Raw genomic sequence first — 13,729 nt, forward strand, 5'->3', positions numbered from 1 at the left:
CAATAAATTTTGGAGGAATGGGGAGCGGCCATAAAGCACTAAAGCTCTTGGGTTGGTAAAATGCCCACTCCCACGCTCCTGACTTCAGCTGCACAACCAAAAGAAAGATAGCACCAAGTCTATTAAAGACAGGCTCAGCCACTCACTTCCCAGTAAAGGAAGCATTAGACAGGACAAGCTTGGTCTCCTCCGGCTCTTCAGAGGATTCTAATCAGAGGGAGATAATACTTTAAGGAGGGCAAACCTCAGATATGTGCTTACAGAGTTCTGCAACAGTTACGGGGGCAGAAGACAAACAGATAGCTTTCCTACTCCTTGCTTGGAGCTTGGGCCCAACAAAACACATCTGTAAATCCCACCCCTCAGACCTCTGCTTCTGCCCCCAAAGCTGTATGGAAACAGAAATATTCCCTTACATGCACTCGGAAGGCCATGCTATGGCCCACCTCATAGGGGTCCTTCCAATCCCAGGAGATTTTGCAGGACCGGGGATCCAGGTAGTTGCCTCGCACGTAGTCATAAATAGTTCGCTCCCCTCGGCGTTCCCGGTCCTCATGCTGAAGGAAGCTGACTATACGTGCGGCAAATTCAAAGAGGAACTTAATGGTGAAGAAAGCTACCACAGATACCGTGATCCCACCTGCAGCAAGGAGAGAACAGAGGGAGGTTGCAGCAGCGTGGCTGAGTCAGGCACCAAAATCCCCTCTGCATAAGCCCAAGATGCCTTTTATTAATGACATTCTACTCTACTGCAAATTAGGTGTTTAAGGCAGAAGCTATTGTGTGAACATTTATCACTTGTGTTATGCTACAAGTAAGGTTAGAGAGTAGCAAGTCCCTTGAAACCCTGCAAATGACTGCAAACAGAGGAAATAGGTAAAGGTGGTACAGAGCCTCAGGTATGGCTAGCAGACATCCCAACAGAAGCATGGAATTTCCTTTGAGTTGCAAATCAGAACTACAGAGGTTCCTTTAAGGGAAACAGTCATATAAGCACACAACCCCTGCACATCACATTAAGGCTGAATTAAGAAGCACCATGGAGGCAACAACCCTGCACTAGTTCTCAAAAGAAAAAGTAAGGGGATGGCTTGGGAATGAGGAATGGAAGGATTTTAGGAACAAGAAGAATGATGGAGAGGCAAGTCTGCCAGGTGGAGGGCACAGTGTGGGGTGACAGTAACTTCATGTTTGTTAGGTAGACTCTGCACTATCATGAAAGCAGAGGCTTTCAAGAAACCCTTCTAAAGCCTATGGAGAGGTCAACAAATACAATGGCAGCCTTTCCTTCACTTACCAATAATGTAAAACATCAGGTCCCTTCGGTGAGACACACAGCCGAGGATCACAGCTGCATCTAGAACACAAAATAGGCCAAGTCCAGTCCAATGACTCTTCCTCACACACGTTGGCCTAAATTTAATCTAGGATTCCTCAGGCAAGTACCTATTGATCATCTGTCTTCCTCTCCAAAGACACCCCTAAAGCATTATTGCGTAAGACTGTGAAATAGACAAATAGCACAGCATGCTACAAGAAATGGGTCTCCCTCCATCACAGATTCAGAGATCTATAGGGCCAACATATTACCCTCAGAAAACAGTGAAAGCAGGCTCTGGGTACAGCAAGAAGGAACTGCTTTTTGCAGGATCACCAACTTCAACAGCAGCAGCTAAAAGCCATTCATCTAAACACACCCACTTGCTTCTACAAGTTGCAACGTTGACTTCCAGTCTGCACATCACAGAGCCACCACCGAAATGGAAAGAACTTGGCCCTCAACCAGCAACCTTAGAAGAAAAAGCTATAAAATAAAAGGGTTGCGGACATCCCCATTTGTTCAGAACAAATAAAATCCTTCTAGGGTGGAGCTGAATCCAGTTTTTGCCCTGTAACTCTACGACAGAAAGTACGAATGCAACTGCACAACAGTCCACTTGTATTTTCCTACTCACTTCCACAAAGTGGAGGCTCTCTGCTGAAACTCTTGCTGATCAACACATAAACTAAAACCTTGGGGTTTTACGCTACTAAGAGTACCGCAGTTTTTAGAGACACCAACCTAGAATCAAGTTTTCACTGAGGGGACTGCTAAACAAACATGGAGTGAAAAGACCGCACCCAGAACAACAACATGCTGTTTGGTTGGTAAGACACAGCTGACAGATGGAACAAGAGCAGCAGCAAGGAACATGTGTGGCAATTAGACAAACAATTTCACATACATTAATGCATACAATGTAGCTCGCCATGTCACCATTCAGTTAGTGAGAAGGTACATTGTGCATTCAAGCTGCTTTTTCTTTTTTCTTTTTTTTTAACCAAACACAAAAGGGGAGTTATTCATCAGTCATCTCAACAGCAGCAGCAATGGACATCAGCATGCAGAAAGCTTAAAAGAGGTATTTCCCCCCCAACAATAGCCATGACTTTCCAGCCCAGCAAATCCCCTTTGCTGGCCTCCACAGATATTTCATCGCTCCAACCAAAGAGGATCCACATACCTTTACACAAGTGCCCATGTTCTAAAAGCCAAAAGGGGGGTACCCATTCTTCAGCATCCTTCCTCTTTGTGCCCAACACTGGGGCAAATGTCAGCAAGAAGAGGCCATAGAGAAGATGATGAAATTCCTGGAACTTGCATCACAGAATCACTGCTGAAAGGTGAGGACCTGAGCACAGCAATTCCTTCCTCTTTGTGAAAAAGGATTGTCCTGCAGTGCTGCTCCCTGTAGCTTGTTTGCTAGGTTCCCTGGAAACGGAAAAGGAGAGAGAAAAGTTAGATCTCTCCATTGTTGTGGAGAAGTCTAGCAAGTAGAAACACGTGAGGGCTGCAAGATGCAAGAGTATCACCAGACATTGTATCCATAGGAGAGGTGCTATACAGGTATCGCTGTTGATGAGGTCCTAGGCTTCACCGTATCCTCAAACCCTGCCCTGTCACAATCTCATTTCATTATATGACCCCCTGAAACTAGCAGATTCAAGATGGAACAAAGTATGTCCTCCTCCATAGGTTTCATCAGGCTCATGGGTTTCATGGAACAGCTAAGAACCTGTGCTGTTCATGAGGAGTGCTAAGGATCGGTACCACTTCAAGACTTCAGATCCCACAAAATGCCATGTACTATTCTCAGACTGATTTTTCCCAGATTTAGAGGGCTATTTATAGTAAAGCTTAAAAAAAAAGAAGTCTTTGAAAATTCTTGGACCCCAAATCAAACTAGGTAGTTTTTTTTTTTGCTGTTGTTTTAGGTATTCAGGAAACCAGTATCCTCATAAGGCACTTTGCTATCCACTAAATTACAGTTCACTGTCAGGAGTGAGATAAAAGAATAAAAATCTAACAGTAGCATACAAAACCCAGGACACATGCCAGAAGAAAAGCCATAGAGCCTACACAGTTGGTATGCAGAACACAGATTATATAAAGGAGTGAGAATGAAATGAGCAGACCCAGGCTCATCACAGCAGCTGTCCGTAAAGACAGTCACCTCTTCTGGGGATGTGATGTGCTCCTCCTGCCTGCCATACCACCACCTCAGCTGCCACTTCCTCCCTTCTCCCCCCTCATCTACCTTCCTCTTCAGATGTCTCTTATGTCCCTCCATCCCAATAATCATACAGATCTGGCTGCCTTCGTACACTTCCACTAAGCTTTCTAACACAGATGAAAACCAACAGCTAAGCCTGTGCAGAGCTCTTTGATTGCACTGCAGAAGCAGCCAGACTCTCACAGTCTTTTCATCCCCCACATCTCAAGGAAAATCCCACCCACTCAACTATTTTCTTCTTTCCTCTACTGGAGCAAACAGTGTTGCAGTCCCCAGGGCATAAATTCTCATTCTCCTCCTAGATAAAGTTTCAGGTTTCTAAACTCTTATCTCTGAGTATTAAGGATCACAGAGCCAGCAATTTCCTTGCTATTTTAGCTCTTTCACAATACATACCCAAGATGTGCTACAAATGCCTGGTTGAAATTCTACTCCAGCTTGGCCTGGCTGCGGAAGGTGTGTGGCTCCTTCCCACACAGCTGAGGAATTTCACAGAAACTTATCAATATTTGGGAATCTATGAGATCTCCCTCCAGCACCTTACAGAACCAGTCTCTTCATGTCACCAAAAAAACGTGACACAAAACCGGCCCTGTGGGTTCAACTACCCAAGCTATTTCTGCCTCTAGTTGGTAACTCTTTCCCTTCTGTAAAGCATACCACAAGTTACATAGCCTCTCTCTCTCTCAAGCAATAAAAAGAGAAAGACCCATGATTTCAGTTACAAGCATTTTTAAGTCAATTGAAGCCTGAGTCTTGATTAGGGTTGCAGAATTTCAGAGCTCGCTGGACACAGGGAATTAGAACTGAATCCCTCAACCAGCACAGCAACTTCTCATTTTATTATCTCTGCATGAAGTGGTAAACAAGACATCAAATGAGGCAGCCACCAGAGATGAAGTGCCTGTCATACAATCAACCTCCTTCTAACATACACGCTGCCAGCAGCTTTAAGGATGCTCTTGCAGCTGGGATACATTGGGGTAAAGAACCTAGTGGCAAGTAGCTGGTATCCAAGAGATGTTGCCACTCATGTATCAGAATGCAGATCTAAATTAAAATAATATCCGCGTCAAGAATTGTCAGCTTACACTCTGGGAAAATAGTTCTGAAAATCAGCAATATCAGGTGCCAACATAGCTAAGCTGGAAAAAAAAATGCTGAATTGTCCGACAAGCCTTAGTGATCTTGATCCAAGGACAGAGCAAGCAATGGTCTCCTGCCACCTGCAGGGAACATGGGGATTTGGAAAGCTTCACCTTGACTCAAGGAGAAGTACTGGCATAATCAGGATAGACAGCATGGAATCATAAAGTAAACTATATTAGTGCCATTGCTTCTCTCAAGTCAGCAAGGAAAAGAAATCCAGTAATGGGCAATATGTCTTGTTTCTACTACAGCTCTGCAAAGCCAGAGGAACACAATGCAAAGCTCCGCAAGGAAGCACAAGCGTAGCTGCACATACAAAAATAACTATATAACGCATTCACACATGGCTACAGCTACAAAGGCAGTCATGAGCACGCTGTACAGAACTGATTTACTGAGCTCATTGGAAATCTATTGTGCCTACTGGGTTTTTTGGTGCTTTGATAAATTTAGCTTCCTTTCTTCTCTCCCTTGACAAGCTCCAAAATTAAGAAGAAAGATGGCTTTAAAACCTTTCTGCAGGTTGATACTACCTCATACAATCAAGATGAGAGAACATTTCATCTCCGTGCAGAATGTCCTCTCAATCCACGTGCACAGATGTCCACCACCAACAGCACATGCATCTTATGCCACGCACAACACAACAATTCTCTTCTGAATGAAAAGGCACAGTATTTTCTCACACGAAGTAAAGCTTGCACAAACCAATGGACAGGAATGCCCATGGAACCCAACTTTAAAATACAACTACAGAAGTCTGAAGAGTCAGCGCAAAAGGCACTGAGCAGGCTCCAGTATCAGCTGTCAAGGACAAAAGCCACATCAACAGCCAATGTCCACACAGAACAGTCACTCACTCATCAGGGCTGGAATTTGCCATATGCATTTACACACAAGCCGAATAAAATAGTGGCAAGAGGAAAAAAAATATAGGAGACTTGCCAACTGCCTAAGTCTAGTGAGTTTTTATCGCAACTGAACCACCACCAGCGCTGTCAGCTCCTCCCATCCTCCTCAAACACAGCCAGCCAGCCAGATGGCAACTTTCAGGCCAGTCTCATCTTGACACCAGATCTGCTCTCCAAACCAGAACATTCAGCCACTTGCCACCCTACATGCCCACGAGGAAAGCATATCACTCCCCTCATCCTTGATTATTTCCTTCACCCACACCTTTTACATAACTTAGGCAGCAGCATCAGGGGAGCTCCACCAACTACATTTCATCAACCACCAATTAAGCCTGGTACAATCCCCTGGGTGGACAGCTCAGCCATAGTTTCCCTAATGAATCCAGTCCTTCCTTAAGTCTAATTTTCTTCCTCATTGTCAGAGCCTCAGTTCACAGTTCTACTGAAGCCAGCACTTCAGGAAAAAACTCTTGCGTATTAAGTACCTCGTTGGCCGCACGGCTGATTTTTCTGACCAGCACACCAGATAAAACCCGTTGCATTTGGAAGATACCAACAGCTACCAGTTCCCACTAATCCCAGAATCTTGCATGAGAAAGATGGTAACAGGGAGGCCTCTCTCACCCTTTCCTGCACAGGGCACTAGAAACCAAGTGCCCAGGACTAGTTTGAGAACTTGGAGAACATCTTACGTGTGCAGGAAAGGTATTTTGAGCCAGCCTACACTATTACAGCTGCAGCATGCACAGCTGAAGTGACGCTCATTGGCTAGGATGATCTCGGGTCACAACTGTTGATAAGATCTATAGATAACGGCAACTCGCTGCTCTTCATGAAGTTCCCGATCCAGGGCGCAGCAAAGCCAGCATTACGTTAAATCTTCAGAACTCGCCAGCCCAGCTTAAAGCGGGCTGAAGACCTCCATGGCCCGCCAGCCCCGCAGAGCGGCACAGCCGGCGGGAAGGCGGCCGGCCGGTGCGCTGGGGCTCCCGTCCAGCCCGCGCTGGCTGCGGCCCGGCCCGGCCACCAAACCCCGCGGCCTTTCCGCCGGCCCCGCTACACCGACGGCCCCGCGCAGGCGGCGCAGCCCAACGGAAAGCGAAAGCTGGAGGCCGCGGCGGGGCAGGCACAGTCAGCCCCTCCCGCTCACCCCGAGCCGCCCGGCCCCGCCGCGGCCCTCCCGGGGCGCCCACACCGCCCAGCAGCCCCAGAGCCGGCAGCGAGGCCGCCCGCGCATCCCCCGCTGCCACCCGCGGCCGGGCCGGCACCCCGGGGGCGAGGCGGGGAGGCCGGGACACGCCTGCCCCGCCTCGCCCCACTCTCCTCGCCGCAGCCCGCCCCTCCCGTTTCCCCGAGGCGCGGGAGGGGGAGCCATTACCGAAGGCCCCGGCCGCGGCGCCGGACCCGCTCCTGTGCGCGACCGGCACAGGCTGCCGCTGCCCCGTGCTGGCGGCCGGAAGTGACGCCACTGCCGGGCCTTCCCGGCGGGGCGGGGCGCGGGAACGCGCCGTGACGTCACCGGAGGTGGCGGCGGCAGCGGCGGCAGCATGGTGAGCGGAGCGCGGCTCAGGGGCGCCGGGCGGGGGGGCGCCGGGGTCTCTGCCCGATCCGTCACGGCTGCGTGCCTGTCTCGTTGCAGGGGAAGCAGAAGAAGGTGCGGAAGTACGCGGCCATGAAGCGCATGATCAGCCTCCGGGACCAACGCATGTGAGTGTGGCTGCGGCGGGGCCCGCTCCCGGGCGGGGCGGCCATCCCGGGCCAGGCCTCTCGCCGTGGCCGCCCTTCCCTGTCGCGCTCCCCCAGGAGTGCCTCTGTTTCTTTGCAGTAACGAGAAGGACCGGGCGAAAGGCCCGGTGAAGAAGAAGGAGGACCCGAGTGCCATCAAGGAGCGGGAGGTGTAAGTGCTGCGGTGTTCGGGGGGGCCGGCCACGGTGCCCCAAACCGAGGGGTTTGGGATTGGGAGGTGGTGAGAGGCCCGATGGGTCACCGTACCACGCTGCCGTGTGTTATTTCTGCTCGTTACCCTTCCTTTATTCTGTGCAAGTTCTAGGATTGGATGTTTTAATTGCAACTAACTGATTTGAATTCTTTGCTTTCCTGGCAGCCCCCAGCATCCCTCTTGCTTGTTCTTCCAGTATAATACCCAGTTGGGACCCCCTTACCACATCCTCGTTGACACTAACTTCATCAACTTCTCCATCAAGGCCAAGCTGGACCTAGTGCAGTCGATGATGGACTGTCTCTATGCCAAGTGTGAGTGTCTGCAGCGCTCTCAGCTTCTTCTGGACCATGTAGCACCATGGCGTGCACGTGATGTGCTTTATCGGCCTCACGCCGCTAGCTGAGGATAATGGAAAGCTTGAAAAAAGGGATACATGCCATAATCATCGAGCTCACTGTTCATGGCAGTGGTAACCCTGGAACTGTTTGTGGTTTCAGTCAGACAGTGGTCTTAAATGCTAATCTCAACCAAGGTAAAGCATTAGTAACTTTAAAATTGCTGTGGCATGGGCAAACTCAGTGGCTCTACATTTCATCACTTTGCAGTGTTATTTGTTCTCATAGGTTTAAAACTGTAAGTGATATGTTATAGAATTCCATGGTAGATAGTTCCTGGGCATGGGGGCAATATGCAGGGGTCTGTGAAGAAATACTGCTTGCTTTTAATACAGGCTTTTTTTATGTGTAGGTATTCCGTGTATCACAGATTGTGTAATGGGTGAAATTGAGAAGTTAGGGCAGAAGTACCGTGTGGCGTTAAGGTAGGTGCAGGGTGTTCTTTTCCATTTGTGGAACTTAATATTTTAATATAAACAAATGAAAAGCACTTTTCCATGATGGTGCTCTGGCAGTAGAGGGTGTTGCAGAGTCCCAAACTAGGTTTTCTTTCTCTGGCTGTATGAGATCAGTACAATGGTGTGAGTTTTAGATTTTTTTAAAAAAAACTGAATGCTAAGTGTGAGTGCACAATGTTGATCTGTAAATATTTTTTACTCCTATGACTTTCAAAATAACTTTCTCCTGTTTCTCAAAATGTATATAATTTTTTTTTATTATTTACAGAAATTTCTAAAAATTAAGAAGTGACCCAAGTTTTATGGAACCCTTCACTCATGCCTCATGTTATTCTTGTAGGAGTAGGTAGCATGTACTAATAATCTAGAGCCAGGTTATTGCGTGATCTGTACAAAACTAGTCCAATGTAGTTCATGCTGTCCCGGTGTACCAGTCATGTATTGTTCTTTACTTTTTATTTTGGCCCGTTGTGTTGTAAAGTATCTGAGTGCATCCCTTAAACAGCTTTGATGTTCTCTTTCAGAGAGCGAGTGAAGTGTTCCTATATGCATGATATGAACGGTCAGATACCAGAAGTTCTAGTTCTTCTCACAGATAACTTGTTTCAAATGACTTCATTAGGCAGGAGCCTAACATTGTAGGGATCTTGAATCCAATTAACAAGTAACCTATAAGAATTAGCTGAACAAATTGCGTTCTTTTTTTGCTCCTTATCTCAATTGATCTGTTGTGTACCTTTCACTCCATCCCTTCGGCCTTTGTTTTGAGAGTAACGTGCTGTATATCACAGAAAGGGGCATTCCTGTTCCTCCATACTGTGTTATGGTACACTCCAGCCTAATTGCTCTGATGCTCCTTATGTGTCCCCACAGAATTGCCAAGGACCCTCGGTTTGAACGCTTGCCATGTATGCACAAAGGGACCTACGCAGATGACTGCTTGGTACAGAGGGTCACTCAGGTATTTCTGTTTCTGAAATTTTCTTTACTGTGCTAACATACTAAAAATTCCTGAACCTTCCTAGTTACTGATGACTTAAATTTCTCACAGAGTAACTGTAAAATCTCGCTACAGGACAGTTTCAGTCCCTAGCACAACTTTATTTGAAGCAAGGTATAGTCTTCCCTGAGCATTCTTGTATAGGACAGCACCAAGAAGCACTTGGGGTGGGAGAGCTGTTGGCTGGGAAGGCTGGACAGACTTTGGATGTTTCTACGAGTGTGTTTGGATGAGCAGAAGGACATTACTAGTGTGCTATGGAATTCTGTACAAGTCCTAGTTACACCTTGCGAAGGGCTCGTAGCTCTTGTGTTAAATGAGCCCACCCAATAGAAGTTCTGCTCAGCTTTGCCTCCTTTCTGTGGGTTCACTGGTGTTGAATCTTGACTGGCTTCTTTCTCTGCAGCACAAATGTTACATTGTGGCCACAGTGGATAAAGAGCTCAAGCGGAGAATACGAAAAATCCCAGGAGTGCCTATAATGTACATTTCCAGGCACAGGTAAGGGGCCTCTGACAGGGAGGAACACCACCTGGTACGATCTTGGTCTGACAGGGTGAGGCCAGTGTTTCCATAGATCAGTTCTGCTTACCAGCAGCAGGACTACCAGGCAGACGCATTCTACAAATCGTGAGGAAAAGAACCTTTCTTCTTCCACATTCTATTTGGTAGCTTTGTGTACCCTCAGCTATGTGATTTAATTTGTTTCTTAGCAAAAAACTAAACCAACTCAGAAAGATACTAGTGCAGCAATTTCAATGCAACAGATTTTTCCAGTACCTTCAAGTACTGGCTCACTTTATTATTTTTTTTTTTTATATGCAGTAGGACCAGTGATCTACTGTAAAAACATCTGTTTAAATTCATCTGTTCCTTCCAAAGCACTCGTAAAGCCTAGACTAAGAAGTCTTTACTCACCTTTGTCATATACAGTGTTGTAATTTTTCCTCTGCATAATGTACAGCCCAGCAGATCTATCTTGCATCAAGCCTGTGCCAAATTGTTTCACAGTATGGTAGATCTGTTTGGTAGCGTGGTAAGGAGATAAGTCAGGATGTGGAGAGAAAAGGGCCAGTGTCTTCAGATTGGATGGGAGAGATACTGGAAAGGAGGCAGTATGCTAGCAGTGGAGACAATGAGTCTAGTAATGCAGACAAAGCAGTGTATCAGAAATGTATAAATATACATAAATATGTAAAGTCTTAACTGATCTATAATTATAACGTGGCTCAGAAGATTTTTCTCTCAAAACGTCTTTGCCTCTTAACTCACTCTGGCTACAAATCATAAGTTGAATGGCCAAAGTTTTATTCGCCGTGGTGGCTGGCTCTTGAATCCTAAGTCAGATCTTACCACCAATTTTTTTCTTTCTCTGGAGACAATGAGTTTTTGAGATGCCCAATTTCTGAGTTTGAGGTGAAGGATAACAGCAGCCTTATGAAAGTTTTTCACTTTTGGAAGTAATATTTTCTTGCTGGGTATCTGAACTGCAGATAGAAATGCGGCAAAGCTTGTTGCTGTTCAGTCTCCTGTAAGCCTGTTGCTGCATGGGGAGAGTAGAAATGTGGAGCAGGTTGTCTTCATAGGTTTTCCCTCCTTCTTTCTCAGATACAACATTGAGAGAATGCCAGATGATTATGGAGCACCTCGACTCTAATCTGTTCAGCCAAGCCATCAATGCCAGGACTCAGAGCCAGGATAAGGGTCTCTCTCGTTCCAACCCTCCTGCTTCCTTTTTTTGCTGGGACTCTGCACATAGGACTGTGGGTGACATTGGACTGACATCATAGCCTTGATCTTCCAAGAAAAAGCTACTTGGAAGAGTCTGGTTTTATTCATCCTTGCTCTGACTTGGCCTGACTACCTACAGCTGGGAGAAGCACATGAGAAATAGAGGACAGCAGTGTCTGGAACATACTTAACTCTCTCTTCATTGGGATCATTGGAAAAAGTGATTTCAGCATTCTAAATTAAATATTGGTGATGCAACTCTGGCTGAGAATGAAACCACAGATACTTCAGAAGTTTTTTTATTGCTGCACCTGTAGATGGACTAATACTCCTCTGGGAAGCTCCCTCACACCTGTGCCATGAGCAAACCAGAATCTGCATTCTGGAGAAAAGGCATCAGATCTGCACCAGTTGGTGTGCCTTCTCTGGGCCAGCGGTCTGGAAGATTTTAGTTCAGAATTGATAAGCTCTTATTCAACTGTACAATGAATGAAGTTCAGTGAAGTGTCCTGCTCAGATTCCTGTGTCTGTACTGGGTTAGCTGGCAGCCCGGTCCTTTTGCATGCAGAGTGCTGGCAGGAGGGCAAGGTTGGGCCAGGACAGATCTCTCCCTCGTGTTTGCTTGGCACCTATGCACCTCAAAGCCTTATCCCTTCTGTTAGGTGTCAGGGAAGAGCAGGAAGGTATCAGACTGTGACAGGAAGGTGTCAAACTGGGGAAGATAGTAATGTGGGCTTGAAGCAGAGTTGGGGGGTGGAGGGGGAATCAGAGCAATGGCAGTGGACCAAGAGAGTCACACAGACCTGCAGCATTTGCTGCAGGGAAGGAAGTGGTCAGAGGAGGGAGGAAAAAGAAGTGGTTAAGCCACATGGAAAAATGCAGGGGAAAAAATACTTCAAAGCCATAACTTTGCATTCTCGTATCTTCATTACTTTTTAATTTTTAGCAATATAATTTGCTCTTCTGATCTCTGCGGTGAAGAGAATTGTCTTAAGACTGAGAGACAAGAGAAAATATATGAGGGTCACAAGGAGCCAACGTGCCAAATCATGCTTCCTGGCCAAAATGCTGGAGTTGAGCTATAGTGAAAGGGGAGAATTAAAATCTATATTCTTGGTATAATTAAGAAAACTTCCAAACTTTAAGAGAGCTTTTTATCCTGTAGTGCCTGGTTTGGCTGTAGAGAATAGCTGAACTCAGCTGTCTGTATGCTGGACACCATACAGTGATGATAATGCGTGCTGGTAACTTTCTTGCCAGCACTCTGCCTCTACAGATACTGCAGAAAACTTTGGGAACACATCAGACTCACCCTTCATATTGTCTCTTTGCTTGCTGCAGGCTCACCTACTAAACTCATCCCTGAAATAACAGCATACTGACACTTGCAAAACAAACCCCCTTCCAAGCTATCATAACTGAAGTTTATCTTCTCCACCTTCAGCCAGCAACCCTGAGATTTTACACTCGGTGTGTAATTGTACATTTCAAAAATAATATCCTTGGTTTTCTTCTCTCAATCCAAGTCACATTTCCTTAAGCTAAATGTATTGTCACAAACACTTGAAGACCATGTTTAGTCAAATGAGGACTGAGAAACAGTTGTAGAATTAGGTCTGTGTAACTTTGTTTTCTGAATAATTCTGGTGGTTTTGAAAGATTTTTTCAAGTACAGAGTTAACTAGAATTGTTCCTGTGCAAATAACTTCACTAGAATTAGCCCAAATGGAAGGAGGCTGGAGGAGAAACGGTCGCTCCTGGTAATATTTGATAGAAGTCTTTTTGGCACTGGAGAGGAGGTCAAAGGCACAGCAACATGATGAATTTGGAGGATGTCTATCTGCCAGCAGAATGCCTGTTGGAGGGACTTCATGAAAATATATGTATGTAGCGTGAACTGTGGGTAGGAGTCAAAGCAAATGTGTCCATTTACTGAAGTGTTTTACTCCTTAAATTAATGTTCCAGTTTTGCCTCCTGTTGCTAAAAAGGCAGATTACAAGGAATAGGCACAAGGCAATTGCTAAGGAAGTCTTAAGAGGGTTGGAGGATTAGCAGCAGAGAGAAGGTATTGGCAGTGAGAAAACCCATCAGGAAATTTTTATTAATTGAGGATAATTGGCAAGACAGATTAACTCGAAAGAGCCTAGTCAGAAGAGAAACAGGACAGGAAAGGACCACCAGAGTAATCAGTTGCTTCCCCTGCAGTCCCAGGGAACCTGAGTACCAGACACTTGGTTCAGAGGAAAAATATTTACTCCATGCAGACCATGGTATCCCAACCTCAGATCCAACTTACAGTATATCAAAAGGAGGAAAGATTATAACAGGAAAGAGTTTGGTAAGCGAGAATGCTTTGATGTTCCTACAAATGCAGAACTCTGCCAGTCCAAACCAGAAAAGAAATTCTTTCCTGACCCAACTCTGGCAGTTGGTTTAAACCTGCACATGAGTTAAGATATCAAACAGATGCCTGCAGTGTTTCTCGGTAACTCCAGGGAATCCGGCCTCCCCCTTAACATCCTGTCTCTTGCTGTAGCCAGTTTCCATAGCTTCAGAGGACAGAACAATCAGAAAAGCCACAAAAA

The 13,729-nt window shown here is 46.1% G+C and overlaps 2 protein-coding genes across 5 annotated transcripts in view; one reads left to right on the plus strand and one right to left on the minus strand.

Annotated features, from left to right (window-relative positions):
* Positions 1–7,106, minus strand: part of AREL1 (apoptosis resistant E3 ubiquitin protein ligase 1) — a 28,804-nt gene extending 21,698 nt beyond the window's left edge. For 3 of the 4 annotated variants that reach the window (XR_005828788.1, XM_040599869.1, XM_040599868.1), the window contains exons 1-4: positions 6,996–7,106; positions 2,505–2,752; positions 1,298–1,357; positions 417–640 (exon numbers count right to left, since the gene is read on the minus strand). Coding sequence is in view for 2 of the 4 variants with exons in the window: in XM_040599869.1 (XP_040455803.1) it covers positions 417–640; positions 1,298–1,313 (240 nt within the window). In the remaining 2 variants the exon portion in view is untranslated. Of the gene's footprint in view, positions 1–416; positions 641–1,297; positions 1,358–2,504; positions 2,753–6,995 lie in introns of those variants that run through there. The other variant, XM_040599870.1, reaches the window with a different exon arrangement.
* FCF1 (FCF1 rRNA-processing protein) lies at positions 7,073–11,652 on the plus strand. The gene is made up of 8 exons (XM_040599871.1): positions 7,073–7,167; positions 7,257–7,324; positions 7,443–7,514; positions 7,722–7,870; positions 8,307–8,379; positions 9,286–9,373; positions 9,819–9,913; positions 11,021–11,652. The coding sequence occupies exons 1-8, from the start codon at positions 7,165–7,167 to the stop codon at positions 11,067–11,069; spliced, it is 597 nt and encodes a 198-aa protein (XP_040455805.1). The 5' UTR covers positions 7,073–7,164; the 3' UTR covers positions 11,070–11,652.
* Positions 11,653–13,729: the final 2,077 nt, after the last annotated feature.

Source organism: Falco naumanni, chromosome 7 (assembly GCF_017639655.2).
Source record: "Falco naumanni isolate bFalNau1 chromosome 7, bFalNau1.pat, whole genome shotgun sequence".
Lineage (NCBI taxonomy): Eukaryota > Metazoa > Chordata > Aves > Falconiformes > Falconidae > Falco > Falco naumanni.